General features: G+C 34.0%; 2 protein-coding genes across 2 annotated transcripts in view; both read left to right on the top strand.

Annotated features, from left to right (window-relative positions):
• The window catches only part of LOC306855401 (A disintegrin and metalloproteinase with thrombospondin motifs 9-like), a gene marked incomplete at its 5' end in the record, with an annotated part of 30,490 nt that extends 25,042 nt beyond the window's left edge, over nt 1-5,448 (top strand). Inside the window, 3 exons of the mRNA XM_079394103.1 lie at nt 449-724; nt 1,802-1,963; nt 2,795-5,448. Coding sequence (XP_079250229.1) covers nt 449-724; nt 1,802-1,963; nt 2,795-2,983 — 627 coding nt within the window. The 3' untranslated portion in view covers nt 2,984-5,448. The remainder of the gene's footprint in view (nt 1-448; nt 725-1,801; nt 1,964-2,794) is intronic.
• Nucleotides 5,449-16,129: 10,681 nt separating this feature from the next.
• On the top strand, nt 16,130-20,726 carry LOC306855410 (A disintegrin and metalloproteinase with thrombospondin motifs 9-like). The gene is made up of 6 exons (XM_079394120.1): nt 16,130-17,365; nt 17,542-17,636; nt 17,800-17,933; nt 18,074-18,165; nt 18,785-18,889; nt 19,590-20,726. Exons 1-6 carry the CDS (start codon nt 17,357-17,359, stop codon nt 19,677-19,679), a joined length of 525 nt encoding a protein of 174 aa, XP_079250246.1. The 5' UTR covers nt 16,130-17,356; the 3' UTR covers nt 19,680-20,726.
• Nucleotides 20,727-21,913: the final 1,187 nt, after the last annotated feature.

Here is a 21,913-nt window from a genome sequence, read left to right as displayed (position 1 = left end):
CTAATATCATAGACTACTGACCTTGATCATTCTACTCTCATTCTGGTGTTCAGAGCTCAGTTGTAATTGGAAACTGCTGAGAGTTCATTTTGTGTGGCTCTTGTGTGCAGATGGGGTTCAGTGTGCATACTGTTCACATTTATACAGGAAGACAAGAATTAGTGTGGTGTGATTGCTTTAGCCAATGTCCTCCTGCTTTTTAGTTTTTAAATCAATATTTTCAGATATCTGAAAAAGTCAAACACACTAAACTAAGGGGACTATTTTTCTTCCATTTTTAATAAATGTAATAGTTCATTTAAAAAATACAAATCCTGACAGTTTTAAGGTTAAACTTAAGTGTGGTGGGTTATCATCTTAATATAGTGTTATTGTTCAGTATAATGTGTTTTCTGTGCCATCATGTGTGTGTGTGTGTGTGTGTGTATGTGTCTGTCTGTATTTACAGTGCTCCGTATCCTGTGGTCAGGGTAAGACTACAGGGCAAGTAGTGTGCATGAACATCAGCGATCAAGTTGTGGAAATGAGTGAGTGTGACCCAGATGATCAACCAGCAACAGAGCAGGAGTGTGCCATGCCCCAGTGTCCGTCTCGCTCCAGCGACCACAGGGGCTTTTCACCTAACACTGATTCTCGAAAAAAGACTGCTCCCGCCGGAAGAGCTGACCGTAACAGAGCTGGCAGACCCCAGTCACATCAATGGAGGACTGGACCATGGGGGGCGGTAAGTACCTCTAAAAATGATTATGTCTCTGCATGTCTCTGATATTTGATATATTCCACATACTAGTCCTGTTAGAGAGTTTTTTGCAAACCCAGAAACAGAATGACATCTAAGGTGTTGAGATCACCAGTACATGAACTCTCTAAGAAGTCATCCAAGCAGCAGCATTTCCTCTGATTAATGTTGCTGTTTCCTTCATGATATCATTGCTTTAAATAGTCTTTAGAGTTCAAAGAACAGCTAAATATTGTGCAGTATTTGGGAAGCTCTTCCTTTTTGTCTTGTAGGTATTTGTAGACCTTTCAAAAAGTGCTTCCTTTATAGCTATATATAATTTGCATCCTTCTAAGTGATGGTAATCATGTGGAATTGAATGATTCTGATTCTGGATATAAATCATGCGTTCAGCTTGTACAGTTATCAAAAGTCGTTCAAAAGTTCAGGTAATATTAGAATTTCTGAAAAATTCTGTTATACTGAATTGTGAAGACTGCTGAAAATTTATTTTTTTCATCACAGGAATAAATTACATTTGAGAATGTAATAAAATAGAAAACAGTTATTTAAATTGTAATAATATTTCACATTAATATAGTTTTCCTATTTTTCTGATTAAATAAATGCAGCCTTGGTGAGCATAATAGATGATTTCAAAAGCATTTAAAAAATCTTACTTTTAGTATATACGGTAATAAAGTCAATGCAATGCTTTTAATAACTGTTTTTGTATTGTTTCTGTCGTTCTCTATTTCTCTCATCACATTTAATTCTGCTTATTCAGAACTTAGCTAAAACATCATTTCTTTTGCCAAGAGTCAAGCGTTAATAAAACGAAATGTCATTCAGTTCCAGCATTTTCTAAAAAAGAAAAAAGGAAATAGTCATAATCGTTCTCATCAAAGGAGTCAGGGTTGGTCAGTGTTTATGTATTGACAAATATTTTCCGTCAAGGCTAATGGAATGTGAAATTGGTCTATTGAGAATGTGCTTGCTTGTGTTTGTGATTGTGTGGAGGGCATGTGTGTGTGTAGCCCTTCTCTTATTATGTAGCTTCTGTTTCTCTTTCACACCTCTCAGTGTTCAAGTACCTGTGCCGGAGGATTCCAGAGGCGTGTGGTAGTGTGCCAGGATGAGAACGGCTACTCTGCCAACAGCTGTGATGAAAGCACTCAACCCATAGAGCAACGCTCCTGTGAGTCCGGCCCCTGCCCTCAGTGGTTCTATGGCAGCTGGGGTGAGGTAAAATGCTCTCAGTTCAATTGAATTGGTTTTATTTAATAAAATGTATACTACTGTTGACAGGTTTGAGGTCAGTAAGATTTGTTTCAAGAAATTAATATTTTAATATTTTATTTAGAAAAGACACAGTAAAATGTTCAAAAGTGACAGTAAAGACATTCGTAATGTTAAAAAAGATTTATATTATACAAATGCTTTCTTTTGAACTTTCTACTCATCAGAAAATCCTGAAAAAAATGTTTCCACAAAAATATTAAGCGGCCCAGCTGTTTTCAACATTGATAATAATAAGAAATGTCTGTTGAGCATAAAATTCTGATTATGAAGGATCATATGGCATTGACGACTGGAGTAATTTAACACAGAAATCAATTACATTTTAATACTGTATAAAATAAATCAACCCCAAATGTTTGAATTGGTGTATGCATGCATGTATATGCTATCCATTAGCTAAGTATAACAGGTTTTGGTCACATTGCATGATTTCCATTTTAATCATGCATTAACATTTTTATTCACATTTACAACTGGTCTGTAAAATAATTTTTTTGCATTAGGGTCAATATAGGATTTGTTTGCTATTCAGACAAAAATACAAAGGATATTTGAGTAGGATGTGCTTACATGTCGTATTTTGTCTATGTGAACGAAGCTTTAGAAGTGTGCCTACTCAAGAGAAGACCGTGAGATTATGATATTTTGACATTATATATGTGGTCCAAGCCGTCTTTTGAAAATGTTCTCTCAGAAAAGTTATATCTGTTAAAAAAAACCCCAGACTTTCACTCTTTCTTTTCTCTCACCCATACTCTGTTTCTGCCTCCCTAGTGTTCAAAATCCTGCGAAGGAGGGATAAAGAAACGGTTGGTTGCTTGTCAGCGGCCCAACGGGGAGCGCTTTAACGATCTGAGCTGTGAAATTCTTGACAAACCACCCGACCGAGAACAGTGCAATACTCAGTCCTGCTCTATTAACCCTCACTGGAGCACAGACCAATGGAGCTCGGTACGCTCGTAACTATTTTAACTTTTTCCTTTCATAAGTTCTCATTCTCAGAACATGCCGATGTTTCTTTACGTTCAAGATATGAGGAAAACAAACTCAAACTCAAAATTCGAAATTGTTTGATCTTTGAGGAAGCAAATAGCTGGTTTTAACGTTTGCTGCTTTTTAGCGAGTTTCGGTTGCACTTAAAGATCTACCAAACATGCAGTTAAAAATTGTTTTAGAGGTCTATTTTCTGACTGAAAAAGTGAGCATCTCTTTGGTCGATGTGTTGAAGTTTGAATGCTGTTTTGTTTGCTTTTTCCCCGTTTAATTTTCTATGTTAGGTTTCTTTTGATCACTGCAGCTGTACTTTGGATAAATACAAATCATTGTGACGCCCTTTGCTGTGGCTTGTGTTCAAAACACAGTACAGTTGTATATAGTATTTAGAATATATGGGCAGCAACGCTTGTATTGCTCCACTTCAGAGCTAAAACATCTGGCCACTGGCAGTTTACTTTTATTGTATTGAAACAATCTTTCTGTGGTTTTCCTACCACTCTTCATAATTCATTTCTCTTGAATTTTATTTTTCAACCATACCTCACATGAACTCAGCTAGCCATTGACCTTTTTTAAATTTATGATGGTGCTTTTTCAGTACAAGGGAGACTTATGTGAAAATCTGTCTATAGTTGCTATATTTTTGTATATTTAAGGTAACTTACAGAAGTACATTTTAAGCAAATACAAAAAGTTGTGACCTAATCTGAAATCAAATGTAGTTTTGTGGCATTTTGTCTGTTGATTTGTTCTGCAATTGTAATATTTTTCTAGGTTATTTACAAAATCAGTAATATTTCTTTTTTTAATTATTGTATTAAGCAACAAAAAACATGTTTAGTCTAGTGTGTAAAATTCCTTATTGCATTTCCCTCAGACCCAGGGAAGGTCAGTTTTTTTTTTTTTTAAATCTTTTTTTAAAATGCTTGTTGGCCAGTTGCTTGTGTCTACCTCAGTCTTAATGAAGAGCCCCACATACATCTTCCATCCACTTTATATTTGTGAATTCTAAGCTATCCTATAATATCCATAACCAACCATTCATTGCTTAATTTGATCTAGAGTCTCTCATGGATATAATAGTATATATTTTAAGAAACATACAGTGATGTAAAAAAAGAAATGGCTCAAATCATTATAAAAAGTATGATTTATTAAATTATAATTTATTTGATCTATTAACATTGACGAAATGTCAATCCAATATCTTTTATAAATACTACACTTTTCGTGGGGTGTACTTACTTTTTCACAGCACTGTATTTATACAAATTATTATATTTTTTTTCCCAAAGATGCTATAGTGTCTATGGTGCTATTCCCTTTCATGACATGGTCTGTTAATGCAACCAGACTGAAAATTAAGCGGTTTAAATCGAATGGCAGTATTGATGAAGGTGTGCATGAACGTTTCTGTATATTATTGTATGTATTTGTATTTATTTCTGCTGCCATATGTTTGTCCATATTTGTTTGAACCTGTTGATGATGATGGTCAAATTAAACAAGCTTTTCTTTTTTATTGTTATTCATGTGGTTTGGAAAAGTAGGCAATTTTTTGTAATAAATTAATAATACTAGTTGATTTGTGAATTAGTCATCTAGAAAAGAAAATGACTTTGAATGTTTGATTTCTTGTATTATTCTGAAGGTGTTATTTTTTTTAAAAGATAGCATTTTATTCGCCGATTAAGCATATGTTCTCAAATCAAAGAAGGTACAAAACCACTGAGCTTAATATCTGTTGTTTCGTGTGTCAAACTTCCAATTCTGTATGACTTTTTTGTGTTAACCTGCTGCTTTTATTTCATTTCTCATCTGATTATTCAACATCTTTTACCTGTTTTAATGATCCTTAAATGGTGGTCTTTTTTTGGTGCTCACTCACCTTAATACCTACAGAAGAAGTCTACCGCTGTCTATTTCCTTTTGGACGGCACAGGATATTAACCAGCCCTAATGGGTGATATGGTCACAGTCAACCGAGTGAGCATACATGAAAATAACAATGGCAAAGGCATGGGGGGCCAAGGATGGCCTTTGATCTGTGGGAAGGGCTTTAGCTCATCTAATCAGAATGGACGCACTTCGCAGAAAGACTTTTATTCTTATGCGAAGAATGAACGGCAGGAGCGATGGCCCCACATAGCATGGATATCTGTGTGCGGTTTGATACTTGGAAGTCCCTGTTGGAATGTAGTGAGGCACGTGGCCAAGTACGTTGCCATTCCTGGACTGATCATTTGTGGTAACAATTTAAAGGAAAAACAAGGCAATTTTGCATGGTCTATAAAGCCATGATTAATGAACTGAAGGGTGGCATCACAGTTAGACCTATATATTTTGATTGCATTCAGATGTCATGAATTGGAATATTTGTTTTGAACATGTTTTAATTAGCATAACAAATATACATGTGTTGTTCACTTTTGAAAAAAAAAAAGAAAAATCCCATATACACTTGTTTTTAATTTGTATTTTATTTTTCTGTTGTCAATTTGATGACATTTGGTTAAACGGTTTTGCTCTAGGAAGATAACTCAGGCTTGTGCATTTCAGGATTGTGGGTGGTTTTTAGATGAAGGGAATTTTTAAGTAAATTACCCTGCATTGGAATCATTTTGAGTGTAAAAGTTGGTAATTTGTGCTCATTAAATCAGTGGTGCATTCATTTAACAACAGTATGGTAGCTTTCCACACCTTAACCGTGACTGAAATAAAGGCCTTTCCATGTGAAAACAAATGAAAGGATATATGTTATGATAAACTAAATGATATGGCTCCTAATTATTCAGACACATTATTGCTGTATGTAAAAACCATTTCAGATGTCAATAATTGAAATACCAGTCATTTTAATTGTTTTAGAGCTGATCAGCACCAATATTGTGATGCAATTTATTAAATGTATGCTTATTGATGTTTCATATCAACTAAAGAGACCTTCACACACTCACACAAAAACTAAGTATGCAACTTTTACACTTGTATTTTTAGCTTGTAACATATATATTACACATTCTCACACATAAACACTGTAAAATTCTGAGGCAGAGTAAGCAAGTGTATGATTTATTATGAATCATTATTTAGGGCTTTGGATGAATTATTAAAGTGGATCATTATAACAATGGTACATGGAGGTCTTGCTTTAAAGATAAAAGTGTATATTTATATCATTTTATGTAAAGTTTTTTATTTTGTTATTTTGCTGCAACTGTCCATGTTGTCGCTACTGAATTTTGTACAATATGTAATCAGTTGAACCAACTGTATATATTTTGGTACTGTACATATTTGTAAAAGCAAATATATATATATATATATATGAATGTTAAACCGTTTGCCCAAGACCTATTTTGTTCTGTGACACACTGACTTGCTAGACTTGCTTGATAAAGTATCCCCAGGAACACATTATCCGATTGGGGAGTTTCTGTTCTCTTAGTTCCTGTATTTTGTGAATGCATGCTGGGAATGGACTCATTCAACTTCAGACTTGTCGCATCATATCCATCCTCCCTCTACGGGGCCCTTTCATTATCCGTTCCTCTCCAATCCTGGGGTCCAGGGAAGCCTCTCTCTCTTTTCCCTTTATCCGCTGGTGCCAGAAAATATGTCACTGTTTCTTCAGCTCGGCAAGCAGATGTCCCGACTGCCATTCATTATGATTCAGAGACACTTTCTTTCCTCTTTTTTTATACTGTAAATAGTATTTGAGGTAAAAACAAATGCTTTGTTTATGCTGCTCCCATTGTATATCATGTATTATGTTATTGGTATCTTATAATGTAAATGCCCATATACTGCTTCTCCACATAACATGATGTGCTGTCAAAATGGTAATAAATTTGAAAGTAATTACAATGATTACCACAGGACTGATCTATTCTTTTGTTTACTTTGACTTACCCATAAATTCACATATTTAGACATAATCAGCTTCATAATCAAACATAATCACGTCAAATGACACACTAATTAGGCTTGTGTTTATCAAGCAGTTGGATTTCACTGTAGCTTTTTTCCCCTTCTTGCAGTGCTCTGTGTCCTGTGGGAATGGATACAAGTACCGTAATGTGACTTGTGTCAGTCACTCGGGTCAGCCAGTCCCAGAAGAGAACTGCCTACACCTGCCCCTCCCACAAAAGCAAAGGCGTTGCAGAGGTGGGAGGTGCCCCAAGTGGAAGACGGGAAGCTGGGGAGAGGTAAAACTCACTTTATTATATATTACACTGTGTACGTGCATATATGGACTACCATTAAAATGTATTTATTCTTTTGATGACAAAGTTGAATTTTCAACAGCCATTACTCCAGTCGTCAGTGCCACATGATCCTTTACAAATCACCCTATGCTGATTTGGTGCTCAAAGAAACATTATTTATAATAATACTGATAAAATATTGAAAATAACATTAATGTGAATATAAAAATACATCTTTAAATATATTATTATAAATTAATGTTGATAATAATAATACTTAATATTAATATATTAATGCTCAAGGCCTTTGTGGTACTTAATATTTTTATGTAAACCATCAGAGATTTTTTTTTCAGGATTCTTTAATAGAAAAAAAAATCACAAGAACATTTTTGGTTTGTTTGTTTTAATTGAAATAGAGATATTTTGTAAGAATGTAAAAGTCTTACCTGTCACTTCTGATCAATATACTGCACCCTTGCTATACATTTCTTAAAAAAATTAATTCTGAAACCAAACTTTTGAACTGTAATGTAAATATATATTTTAGGTCATCAGCAGCATCAAGTTTTAGAGATTTACAGGAGCAGTCTGTGTAGTAAATAACTGAAGAGAAGGAAAGCAGATATCTAGAAAGATATATGTATTTGTACAGCATGTCCCAATTTCAGTTAGAAATCTGTTAAAGCCCTCATTTAATCTTCACTTTACTCAGTATCATTTATGCATACTTTTTTGCTCAATCATTTGAATACTGCACCTCCAAAACCAATGTAATATATTTAACAAGTCATTTAAAATGTATATTGTATGTAAATGTAAATGTATAGTGTACGATGTGTTCAGAGATCACTCACTGTTTTAATATATTTTCCAATAGGATACAGTAGCACTCAAAATCTTTCTTTTCTATGAAAATTACTCCCATACACAGAATATCTCTGCCTGTTATATCAAAATATTCTTGATAAAAAGTAATTCAACAACTTTTCCAATCACCAACCAAACACGCATGATCAAATAACTACACACAATGACCAATATTTAAACTCATGCAAACGAATGGAGAGCCCAATTCATCTTATTTCATTTCATCCTGTTTCATTTTAGCAAAATGTCAAACTTCATCTTCTGTGTAAACCACAAGCAGGCTTGATGATGCAGTAAAATGAGAGTTAAAGTAAACTGGCAAATTTAGTTTGGCAAGAATACTTTAATGGTTATTTTTATGGAAGAGTTGAATTTCTTTTCTTCTCCCTTTTACTTTTGCCTGCATTTGGATGGCATTCACGCAATGAAAAACCCACCTAGGCTCATCACATTTACAAAACTGTAAAAGACAATAGAATATGCATGATAAAGACATCAGTTCAACTTTTACCTTATCCTTGGTTTTTCAGTGGCCCCAGCTTAAAAAAAATGCTGGTTGCTGTTGAAAGTGGTCTGCATACATTCAGGTACAGCAGCACTTTTCTGAGCTTTAACAGAGCAGGAGTGTGCAAACCTCTCAACAGACTCTTCATTGTAATCCTGTCATCACATTTTGATTTATGGCTTTCAAAGGAAGTAATTACTATCTGAACAAACTAGAGGACAGCTGCGATTTGTTAAGGCTTAAAGTATGTAAACAGATCACAGAAATGTTGAATTGATGAGTTCCATTAACCCACCTGTGTTGTTCTCCATAGTGTTCATCATCTTGTGGAAATGGACTGCAGCATCGTGAGGTTTCTTGTGTCAGTGGTGACGAGCGCAGGATGCAGGAGTCTAAATGTTCCCGTCTCCTTCACCCGCCCTCTACGCAGCCTTGCCAGGTCACCGATTGTGTCTCACACTACAGCTGGGGTAAAGGAGACTGGCAAGAGGTGAATATGTGACAAAGTGTGAGAATGAAATAAATGTGAATGAGCAGCAGCAAGTGTGTGTATGAGCAACTCAAACCGTTCTCTCTCAGATGATATGGGCAAAATTCAATCAAGCACAACAGTGACCGCCTACTTTTTTTTTTTATCATCCTCAGTTCTGGAAGTATTTTTTTTCCTTTAAAGGAATAGTTCACCAAAAAAAATCTTTCATTATTTAATTATTACCCTCATTTTGCTCCAAACCTATATGTTTTTCATAAAATAAATTGCTGTCCATACAATGGAAGTCAGTGGTAACCGAAACTGTTTGGTTACCAACATTCTTCAATATATCAGAAGAAAGAAACCCACACACGTTTGAAACAATATACAAACTATGCCTTTAATTTTTTTCCACAATAATAAAAAAAATAAAAAATCATAAAAATAGCAAGAATGCCACATTGCGAAACACTTCCCTATTAATTCTGTTGGTGCAGTTTTGTTAAATTTGGCTATTAATTAAGACACTTTTTTAGATATCTACTTAAATTTACCTTTATGTTTTTGCATATTCAATATCCATTACATATATAATTTAACTTTAACTGAACTGATATAATATTTAACTCTACCTTAAGAACTCACAAAAAATGAATTGTTGTAATTAAAGGGTTAGTTCACCCAAAAATTAAAATTCTGTTATTAATTACCCCTGTGTTGTTCTAAACCTGTAAGACCTTCGTTCATCTTCGCAACACAAATTAAGATTTTTTGATGAAATCTGAGAGCTCGCTAACCCTGCATAGACACAACTGAAATGTTCCCAGACCCAGAAACGAAGTAAGGACATTGATAAAACTGTCCATGTGACATCAGTGGTTCAACTTCAATTTTGCTAAGCTTCTAGAATACTTTTTGTGCACAAAGAAAACAAAAATAACTATTTATTCAACAATTCTTCTCCCCGAGTTAACGGATTCTCCTGAATGTAAACAATACTGAATTTTAATTTTTGGGTGAACTCACCCTTTAATTTCCCTATATCGTCACCCCCAATTTCTGCTAATAATATATTACACTGTATTTCTGCTAATATTATATTATACGGGGGCCTTTAAATATTGTGTTAGACCGCTGGGGGGTCTTTGAGTTAAAAAGGTTGAGAACCACTGGTCTACAGAAAAACTTTCAGACAACAAAAACTTCCGTAAGACTCGAATCTGGGTCATCTATCAGCATGAAATCACAGCACTTAAAAGAAGTGTAATTAGTTGAGTGCACTGCTCTAGAGAACACGTCCACAGCAGACACAGGCAGCTGGAGCCTATTAGACTAGCTCACTTTGCCTGTCGGATGCTTGAGGGGCCAAGTTGCCTCGCACAAAGCTTGGTGCTGCTCACTGTCAACACTTTACAGCGTATGACAGAATTACCAGAATCAGTGATATTTCTTCCCACTTCTTTTACTTTCTCTACATAGCAGTTAACCCCATAGTAAAGATTCCAGTCCAGGTTAGCATTCATCATACATTATACAAATAACTAAAACTGAACTGTACCTTTAAGGCCACCTAAATCTCAAATTATGTAGTTTTTAAACAGAAAGCTGCACACATACCTTGGCTGATCAAATTAGTGCCAGTATTATCCTGCTTGCTGGAATTTTATGATCACTTTTCTGGATATCCCTTCCTTCAGTGCAACAAAACATGTGGTTCTGGGTACAAGGTTCGAGCAGTAGTGTGTTTGGATAAGGATGAAGATGAGGTGCATGAGGCGTACTGCATGAACCAAAGAAAACCAGCTGATAAGGAACCTTGTAATTTACAACACTGTGAGTTCATCTGGATTACAGGAGAATGGTCTAAGGTGAGAGACAGGAAATAATACAGTTATTTAGAAAATTAAATTTGGAAATAATTTGACAGTTTAAGTTCTATGCCAATAGATGTTGTGAATCCTGAATAACTACTTATATTGAATAAATAAATGGATGTTATTTATAAAGAGCAGTAAAGTTTTAGACACTGTAGATTGGGTTTTGTTTCCATCAAGGCTGTTTTCCATTTTAGTGCTCAGTCACTTGTGGTCTGGGGTATGAGAGGAGGCTGGTGTCCTGCAGTGAGGTTCATGCTGGGATTGATAATTATGAGTATAGTCTTAACTCTTCATTAGACTGCCCCAGCACCCCTCCTGAGGACATCTTGCCCTGCTTTCGGCTGCCTTGTCCTGCCCCACACACTTGGAGAATGGGTCTATGGGGACTTGAGAGTTTATTAAAGTAATTATTCATGATTTGAATTTGTCTAATTCAATTTTACATTTTTAAGGAATGACATTCAATCGAAAAATGTCATTTTGTACAAGAAAAATAAAACCCTTTTTAAAAATTTAAAAAGAAATTTGATAATATGTAGTTTTACTGAATTTAAGACAGATCTGGACTGATAATAATATATACCTATTTGAATAATTATGCAAGATATAAAATTATACTAAATTACTAAATGTCATTACTAAACCCATAATGTCTGTTTAAAAAAACTCTTTTTTTTTGTATATTAGTGTTCTGAAAGCTGTGGAAGTGGTTGGACAGAGAGACAAGTCCAGTGTATATCAGCAGAGGGTGAGGTTTCTGAAAAATGTCCCTCCTCCTCCAAACCTGAGGAACGGAAATCATGCATCAGTCCGTCTTGTGAGTAACAATGAATTAATAGTAGCAGCAGGACAGTGAATTACAATGAATGTCCTTATAGTTTATTTATGCCCATATAGTGGTAGAAAAGAATAGTGGTTGAAGTGGACCCCGGGTGATGCTCCCTCTTAAGGTTTATTTATTTGTTTGTTTGCTTAAATGTTTATTTTTGTAAAATGGTCTTTTGTGCTATCCACCGCACATGCAAAGTTGGTTGATTGCGTGACTGCAATTAAGTAATAGGCTATATATAACAATTACTTGTTTACATTGGATATATAAATGTATTTTATATTATTTAGACACTTAGGCTATAGTTTGACAGAATGTTCTAATTCAACACGCCATGGGAAGTCAATCTAACTTAACATTTTCTTATATTGATATTGTTTATTTCTTACTCCTTAACAGTTCATCAGGCTCTTAATGATTTAATCTAGGCCATCATTGGAATATCTGAAGGCCAGGTTTTTCCATCACTCATCATTAGAACCCATTGGCTCTCGATTCTGAATGTACTTGCTCTTATGAAAAAGTACCATAGTTCTTAACTGTAGCATTTGTAATAATAAGGTTAGCCTATTAATCATTACCAGGCCAATAATGACTTTTTTAATTAATCTGTATATTACATTTGTTATGAGAAACAACAGCCTTTAGAAACAATAGCTACAACATGCCACAGTTGTAATATAAATCTTTAGGGAAAACTCTATTCCCTTAACAGATTATCCATTATAAATTCTACAAGTTTACCACAATAAATAAGCCTATAGTAAAACGTGATAAATTATATAGGCTAAAGGTGGTCATGAGTAGCCTAGTTTAAAAATATTTTAATATTATGTTAGTGTTGGTGCACAATTTAGTTTTCTCCTCTTTTCATCAGTCTTTTTAGTTTGTACCTTGTTTTAGTTAATGTTCGGCTTTCTCCATAGCATTTTAAAGTGGCAGTTTCTCAATAGAATTCAAATAGATCGCATATTTTACCATCCAACGCGATAGGAATGGCTCGTGCAGGGGGGGGGGGCGGTGGGTGCTTGAGCACCTGCCCCTTTTCTCCTTGATGCCCAAAGTGCCCTTTTGTCAAGGCAATTTTTTACTGAATTTTTTTATTAAACGCCCTTTTGTGAAGGCCTACCCAATCTAACTATTAGTAAAATTAATTAATAGTAGTTTATCCATAAATTAAATTATCCACATGATGACTTTTCACCTGACGATCTCATCCGGGACGATCCCTCACGTTCAAACACCTTTAGGATGTAGGTAAGTGGAGTTCTCAGCGGAACGGTGTGCTTGTAAACTTATATTATTTAATTATTATTATTATTTTACAAGAACGGCGTGAAGAGATCATGCACAGGTGTTGTTTATATTGCTGTGTGTAGCCTGTGGAAGCACAATTAGCTGCAGCAAGGGGCTACAATATTTTTGTTTAATGTTTTCCTAATGACAATTTTATGATTGGTTTATAAAGGCTACTACGAACACCCTTTTCCCATTTTTATCACAGAATAATACAGGAAATATATTTTAGAGTTTCTTTACTAAATGATATGTCAATCAGTACTGCATTTTTCATATAGTTTATATACTCATTACCTGAAGATAACTTGAAAGACACACATAAACCATATATTTTCGCAATCGTGTGTTTATTGTCTTCACGTTTCATCAGTAAAAACGTTTCTGTTTTTTATTCAGCTCAGCTATAGATAGCCTGTGAGTTTGTCCACATTGGGGATTTCCTCCTGCACATCATAATGAATGAAACTTGCACTGCACGAGAGTGTTCAGCTCTCCTGATATTCATATCTCCTCATTTTGATGAGGAGGATACAAATAAAATTTGCGCGCCGCTCGTGCATAATTAAAAGAACTGCGCTTCAGTCAACTGTCATGACGTTTGTGTGCTACTTAAATACCCTGCCATGGAAAGGATGAAACAGCACCATGAAATCTATGTGTGGCCAAAATATGCATTGCATCTGTATTGTTAAGCACTACCTCTACAGTTGAGCTTAACTTCCCTTAACTTTTCCCATTCATTCTCTATGGTAGTGCTTAACACTACGGATGTAATATATTTCTGGCCACGCGTATACTTCCTGGCGCTGTTTCGTCTTTTCCGTGGCGGGTAATTTAAGAAGCCGAGTATCATCTGTCAATCATTCGCGTTCGCAGTGGAGGAGGGGAGACCCGTTGTACAACAAATATTTACTGTCTGAACTACCTTAAAACAGATTTTACCTATGGTGACTGCTGTTTAATCTGACAAACCGAGAAGGTAAATTGAATGCTAATTTACTGTATTGCATATACATTATGATTAATATATTTTATCATTTAAATTGCATGTATATTATCATGTAATCGGATTGCCAGTTGTGTTGAATGGTTTGACGTTAGGAAACAGTAAACCAAACTATTATATAAAATAAAAACTCTTATAAAATACAGCTGTTATTTTATAAGAGTATCTTTGTTTGTAAAGGTGAATGTTTCATCATTAATCTCTCACTATGTACTTAAATCAAATATTTAAAATATATATATGTCAACAGTGCAGTATGATGTAGTACTTGTAATTAATATATATTACACACACACATTTACATTACAAACAAATTGATTACAAAAAATGTGTGTGCAATTTAATGGTATAATATATGAATTACATTTTATTATGAAAAAATAGATAATCAAACACAATAGTCTGTGAAAGAGGATATTGTGAAATATATTAATAAATGTTGTGTTTTCATGGACTTTTAGAAAATAAATAGATGCATTTAATTATTGATATATTTATTTAATAAATTATGAATTACATTTAATCATTATTTAATTATTTCAGAATAATCTGTTTCATTTAATTGTTGTTTTATTTATTAAGTAATAAAATCATATAAATCAGAATAGAAGTGTGTTAATTAATTGTGTATTATTTAAAAAAAAAAATATTGTGAAATATTTTTACAATTTAAAATAACTGTTTTCTATTTGAATATATTTTAAAATGCATTAATGCAATTAATTTCTTTGTTTACTTTGGAATGATATGTTGACTCCATGCAGGATTGTAAAATGTAAAAAGTCTGCTTAACTTTTACTGTTATATATGCATCATTTTCTATTTATCAGTGGAATTGTTTTACCATTCTTTCAAAACATTTTCAAAACTCTATGATTATTTAGATGTTGGAAAGCATATAATATTTCTTAAGCATGTTGTTCTGTTGTTCTTACATTTTATTAGTTTATTACTTATGGCACAATCATATTCGTACTATATACATGCACATGGACAGTATCATCTGTTTAACTGAAAAAAGTACTGTGTAGCCTCTTTCTAAAAAAGCATGTTCTTTTTTTCTTGCTTTTTTCCTGTTCTCCACAACTATAGATTTTATTACTATTATTATTATTATTATTAATATTGTTTTTGTTGTTGTTTAATCTATAAATGTAAATTTCTTCTTTAAAATATCAAGTATTGGCCTTGTTTGCATTGCATTTTAGTGTGTTTTTTAAATTAAATTTATTTACTTGCATTATTTTATTTTGATTTGTAAACACTAAATATTAATAACTCTTACTATTAAACATACATAATTGTACATACTTATTTAATTTAAAATTCTTGTTTTTTTCTGTGTTCTTCACAACTTTAAATTTTATTATTATTATTGTTGTTGTTTAATCTATAATTATTTAATGTATATTTATTCAGTTATTATATGTTTTGGTTAGTACTGTACTGTAGCAATTACCTTTTTTCAGTTTTATATAATATTTATATTATTGTACTATAAATAAAACGAGAGACTTTCTATTTTTTATTGTTTATTGGTTGTATTTCATATTTCATATTACATTTTCTGTACATAGTTATACAAATATAAAGCAAACGTCTCTTTAAAAATAAATGTCTAAAACAAAATAAAAAAATAAAAGTCAAAATGTTCTTTTCAATTAATCACATTCACATTTTCTATATTAGCGATAACTATACCCTATTATAATGTAAATGTTTATTAAGATCGTTGCACATTTTGTACATCCTACACAAGAACAGTTATTGCAAGATTTATTTTATCTTTGTGCACAAAGTTCGTTTATTATATGTTAATTGTACTTAAAGTGTAACTAGATGAAAAACGAATAAAAATTAATATTATATTATTTGTGGCCGAGGCGGGATTCGAACCTCTAACTGTGTGTATTTTACTCGTCCCACCTCCCTGGAATTTCCTTCGCTCCTATTGGCTAGTCAGCGCTCTACACCTATCCGCGACTGGCCCGGTTTTGTTAGGCGAACGTGATAACCACTACACTACGGAAACCCCTGCTGCTAGCACGGTCACTGCCACCGGACCTTATTGGGAACTATAATAATACTTACACGAGCATGCGAAATTTACATATTGTTAAATTGTTAAAATATTACCTTAAATGTTTTGAGGATACTTAAAGTAAATCTGTTAGGTGAGAGGTGTTCAAACTCGGTCCTGGAGAGTTTAGCTCCAACTTGCTTCAACACACCTGACTGGTATTTAGCATTATAGCTAGTAAAGAGCTTGATTAGCAGCTTCAGGTGTTTAATCAGGGGTTGAAATTAAACTTTGGACCGAGTTTAGACAGCCCTGTATTAGGTCAAATGAGTTTTACTTCAAAACTATTTCTTTAATATGTAGTAGAACTTTATTATAAGTATCTGCCAAAAATGTAAAATTGGTGAGGCGCACTCACCAAAAAAAAAAAAAAAAAAATGAAGCACAAATGTTAGTTCATCTAAAGTAATTTTTGCTTATAAGTATGGTTGAATCGCATCATCGAAGGTCAGCAGCAAAGACACTGGTTAATAAAACGGGATTAAATACATAAAGGATATTTGTATTATTTAACCTATTTAATTGTTGCATGTTTGCATTTCACGGTTTTTATTCAATTTGAGGACTACTGAATCTGATTTTGTGAGAGAGATGAATTAATGCATGTTCACATTTAGTCTAGAACTACAGTAACATCATGTTTACTCCCTATTTCCTGACAGGAGACTTGTCAGTCAATAAATGGGGGAAAAAATAACTGGTGTTACTTATTTGGAAAAGTAACTCAGACATTTGCTTAGAAATTCAAAAGTAATGCGTTACTTTACTAGTTAGTAGGCTACTTGAAAAAAGTAATCTGATTACGTAACTTGCGTTACTTGTAATGCGTTACCCCCAACACTACCTGCCAGCTGTTTCTACGTAAAACATCATCCGCTTCTGTGACAAGAGCCACCCATAGAACATAAATAGCATTGTTATGAAAGTACATAATAGATACATAATACATAATAGTAAGGTTATGATTTCATGTGTATTTGTAAATTCGGCTGTTTACGTACGTGAACCCTAGAAAAGCACTTGATTACACGATCATTACGGATATCGATCGCTGTTTGCATTTGCTGAGATCCGTACTGTACAAACTCTTTTCCTCTCTCATTTTCAGGCCACTTCCCCACTAGCTGTATAGATGTACAGCTCCAGAAAGGTGTCGTCTCTGATGGTGAACAGACGTTTAACATTGATGGAAAAATGTTAAAAGTAAGATAAATTTTTAGGTCTCATTTCTGTTAACATGACATTCAGCTCTTCTCTGAAACATTTTCAGAGAGAAGATAACTTTGTTATTTGGCACAAAGAATGAATTCCTGATTTAAAAGAATTGCTTAGTTTAGACATAAAAAAATAAAACTCCACTTACCTCCTCTATTCCTCAGATCTACTGTTCAGAGATGAACACTGACAGTCCTAAGGAGTATATCACGCTGATCACCGGAGAAGAAGAGAACTTCTCTGAGGTCTTCGGATACAGGTTACACTTAGGCTACCCATTTGACTTCCATTGAGAGTGTATTAATATGCATTATTGCATTATTTCTGTGCTTTTACAAAATACATTTGTATTATATATTTATATTATTCATTTTTCTGTCAAAGAAACAACATTTCTTTATGTTGTTCGTGTTGTTGTCCAGGCTGATGGACCCCACACAGTGCCCATCCAACCTAAGCAGGAGAGAAGGTTGCCAGTGTAGAAGAGACTACACAGCTGCTGGTCTTTCTACCTTCACAAGAGTCAGAATGGACCTCAGCAGAATGACCATTATAAGTAAGCCTAGCTAACACACATTTTGCCAGAAATTATTCTTGAAAAAAGTCTGGTCTCTTTTTCATTTATTTCTTGCCCTTTTAATCTTTAATACGCCTACCTTAAATGTATAAACGTTATTTATTTATTTTTTTGTGTAGCCACAGACTGGAAATTTGCCTTAATCCATGAAGGGCATGGGGTTCCCTTTGCCACGGCAGGAGACTGCTATAGTGCTGCCCGCTGCCCACAGGTAGGTAGCACACCACAGGCCTTTTCACACACCTGTTTACATAAAGACCTCCTCATATTACCGGTATATATTGCCAACTTTATTAAGTTGTTCCTTAGTGGATTTTTTTGGTCTACAAAGGTAAGAATGAAATTCTCTCTTCTTCATTGCAATTTACATCTCTGTTTGACGTTTTACCCTTAAATGTTGAAACTACTATTTATACAACACGCAGTGTTTCCGTGACTGTTCAAAGCAAAGTGAATATGAGACACGCAATTGGCTGTCTGTTGCTTAGCATCTAGTCATAACATTCTAACACTGCATCATTTAACAGTGCATAAAAGATTCTAACTTCAGGTAACATACAGTGCTAACCCTGCTAAAGTACATTTGTGAAACATTCCTCTACCCAGGGTTAAAAGCAGGATTAAGAATGAAGATAATCAGGGGTTCAGTGCGGTGTGAAAAGCTTATTTTTCATTTTCTATATAAATAAATATAGGAATGACATATTTGTCAGATTAGTTTACTCATCCAGATTTTAGTGTACAGACAGTGTGAGGTTAAAATTCCTACTGCCACCTGTTGCTAGGAGGTGAAATGTTGTGACTGCTCAAACAATGTGCTCTTTTTTCAGGGCCGGTTCAGGATCAACCTCTCAGGAACAGGATTTAAGGTGACAGAAAGCACTAGGTGGATTTCCCAAGGGAACTACGCCACAGCTGACATTCACAGGTCTCAGGTAATTCCACCACCATGCACTGACTTAAAGAAAACTAGCTCACACATTGAAATCATAAAGTCTTGCATTTATACACTTCTTTGTAATACATTTTGTTTTTACAAATTTTACACAATTTCTATTTAGCCCATTAGGATGTTGTAATTCCGCATTTCTCTTTTAAGATAAAGTAGTTATTTGTAGTATGAAAACACAGCATTTTTAAGAACTTTATAAAACAAAAGATAGGCCTACTCTAACTAATGCACACTAGAAGGCATAATGATTAGAGTAAATGTGTGCAAGTTCACCAGACCGTGTGTTGTTTTTGGAACCTGCAACTCTGAATGAATAGTAAATTAAGTATATTATCCATTTTGGCTTAGAATTAGATTTTAAGCACATGTAGTACATCATCCATCTTATTTTGTACAAGTGTCCTTTTGATGGAACAACTGAGCAGCTGCTGTGTAGATCCAGTCCTTGAAATCAGCAGAGGGACCATTTTTGGCAGAGATTAAACAGAATCCATTCAAAATTATCCACTGTTCTAAGTCAAGAGCTCTGGAGGACATGCAGAGAGAGAATTGTATCTTTAGTTGAAGTCAGCTGAGTTGTGTTTTCATGCCCCTGGGGTTAAAATTTCTCAATTATTTTTTAGTGTGTTTTAGTTAATAAACGATTAAGAATACTTTACATGTATTTCTTCTTTTATCCACAGGATGGCAGTAGAGTTTCTGGGATATGTGGTGGTTATTGTGGAAAATGCACTCCCTCCTCCAGCCCTGGACTTCTTGTTGAAGTTTCATGATGCAGGTGTACTGGTCAGGTCTGCAAACAACCCAGCATGAAAGCTTATGACCTGTTTCTAAATACTTATTTCTACTGTCAGACTTAATTTCTTTTAAAGGGAAATCTAAATTCTATGTGCATGATTCCTCAAGTGCCATACAGTTCACTTACGAGCCATTAGGAGTGTTGGAATACCAGTAAAGGTTCTTTGGCATCTATTTTACTGGATGTATTTATACACTACTGTCCAAAAGCTTCTCTTAGATGCCTCTTATAGTCACCAAAGCTGCATTTATTTGATCAAAAATAGAGTAATACTGTGAAAAGTATTTAAATGTATAATGTTTTCTATTTTGTTATAGGCTATATTAAAATGTAATTTATTCCTGTGATGACAAAGCTGAATTTTCACAACCTTTACTCTTGTCCTCAGTGTCACATTAACCTCAGAGATCATTCTAATATGCTGGCTTGGTGCTCGTGAAACATTGTGTTGAATTTTTTTGGTAACAGTGGTGCTATTATGTGTAAAACACTAAGGAATATCATTTTAGTTTTTAATAGAGTGTTTGGCCAACTGTAGTTTCACGTAAGACCACTATAAATTTGGCCTCAGACTAATCCATGTAATTTAGTATGAAAGAAACAGTTACATGACAGTTCAAAAGTCTGGGGTCAGTACGATTTTAAAATATATTTGAAAGGGTGTTTTTACTTATCAATGTATTTAATTTAAAATACAGTAAAACAGTAATATTGTGAACTATTATTGAAATGTAAAATAACTGCTTTTAGATTTATATTTTAAAATATGAATTTTCTGAGTTTTCAGGATCATTACTCCAGTCTTCAGTGTCTCATAATCTTTCAGAAATCACTCTAATATGCTGATTTGATACTCGAGAAACATATTTTTATTATCAATGTTGAAAACTGTTGTGCTGCTTAATATTTTTGTGGAAGCCATGTTACTTTAAAAGCATATATATAAATCTTGTGTTTTTACCTTTATTGTCACTTTTGATCAATTAAATGGTTAAAATGCTTAAAATCCAGGCATTTGAACAGTAGTGTATGCTATTCCTAATTATTTATGAATGGGATATTTGTCAGTGTCTTCTTGGAATTTATAGATGAAGATGTCATGTCTGGTAAGTTGAGTATTTTTATTGTAGAAGGAAGTACAGCTTATTTATAGCTCAGACCATCGACTCACCGGTCTAAAGAAGGCTATAGAGACAAGATGTGACTTGTGTTCAGATTTTTGTTCTGATAGAGCAGCAAACATCTAGGGAGAGTAGAGTTCAGATAAATATCTGAGAAGGGGAAAGAGAAGTCTGCCTATAGCAAAAGAGTTGGAATTAGATGAAGGTTTACGAAATGTGAATTCAAAACTGTCACTGGAAGGTATCTTTCAAAAGATACTAATATGTACTGTTTAGGTACTTGTATGCACCTTTAAGGTAGTAACATCTAGAGGTAAATAAGATAAAAATAGGTTTTGGAGCTCAGAGTAACCATCCTAGTGACAGCTTTGTGGTTTGTACATTTTATTTTGAGAGTGTGAAGTTGGTCATCTTGTTCATTGCCCAAGCAGTACATTTTGAGACAAAGTGTTTAGCCTAAAGAAAATTGAGATGGTTTAAGATGTTTGAATCAAATGTTGTGAATGAATTTAGGTGTTCCAAATATCAAACACAACCAAATATCAGAACAAGTCTGTAGCCAGAAGCAGTCTGGAAGACGTGACATGCATCACAATTATGTCTCAAGTTCGCTGCGTGAAGTGCAGTGTGATGTAATTTGTTTTTTTTTACATAATTTTTCAATTCTACCTCAGCCGTGCCTGTTGTAAGCTTTTATCCGTTTCATAACTTATTGAATAATTATTGTCATAGCAACATGTTTCACTAATAACTGCACAGCCATTATGTGTACAGTTTATTATTGTGTATTTATTGGGGTGATAATTCATTGGTACATTAAAATCTATTGGCGCAATAATTGATGCCAATGGGAATATTGAAATATTTTGGTGTATTCATTACATAGACCATTGCAATAGCAAAAGACAAACATGCTCAAAAGACGGGTCACAAGACAAAGAAGCCAATTTGTAGCACTGAAACACGTTATAACATTGAAGTACTAAAAAACATTCCCAAATTGGTCTTTGCTAGATGGTGCTGTTTTTTTATTTTTTTTTTATTAAGTATGGTTATAAAATTATCAGATTAATTTATTTGTGTTGTC

This window comes from Barbus barbus (genome assembly GCF_936440315.1).
Source record: "Barbus barbus genome assembly, chromosome: 35".
NCBI classification, from domain to species: domain Eukaryota; kingdom Metazoa; phylum Chordata; class Actinopteri; order Cypriniformes; family Cyprinidae; genus Barbus; species Barbus barbus.
The sequence above is the reverse complement of the archived record's forward strand: the minus strand, read 5'-3'. Positions and strand labels throughout refer to the sequence as shown.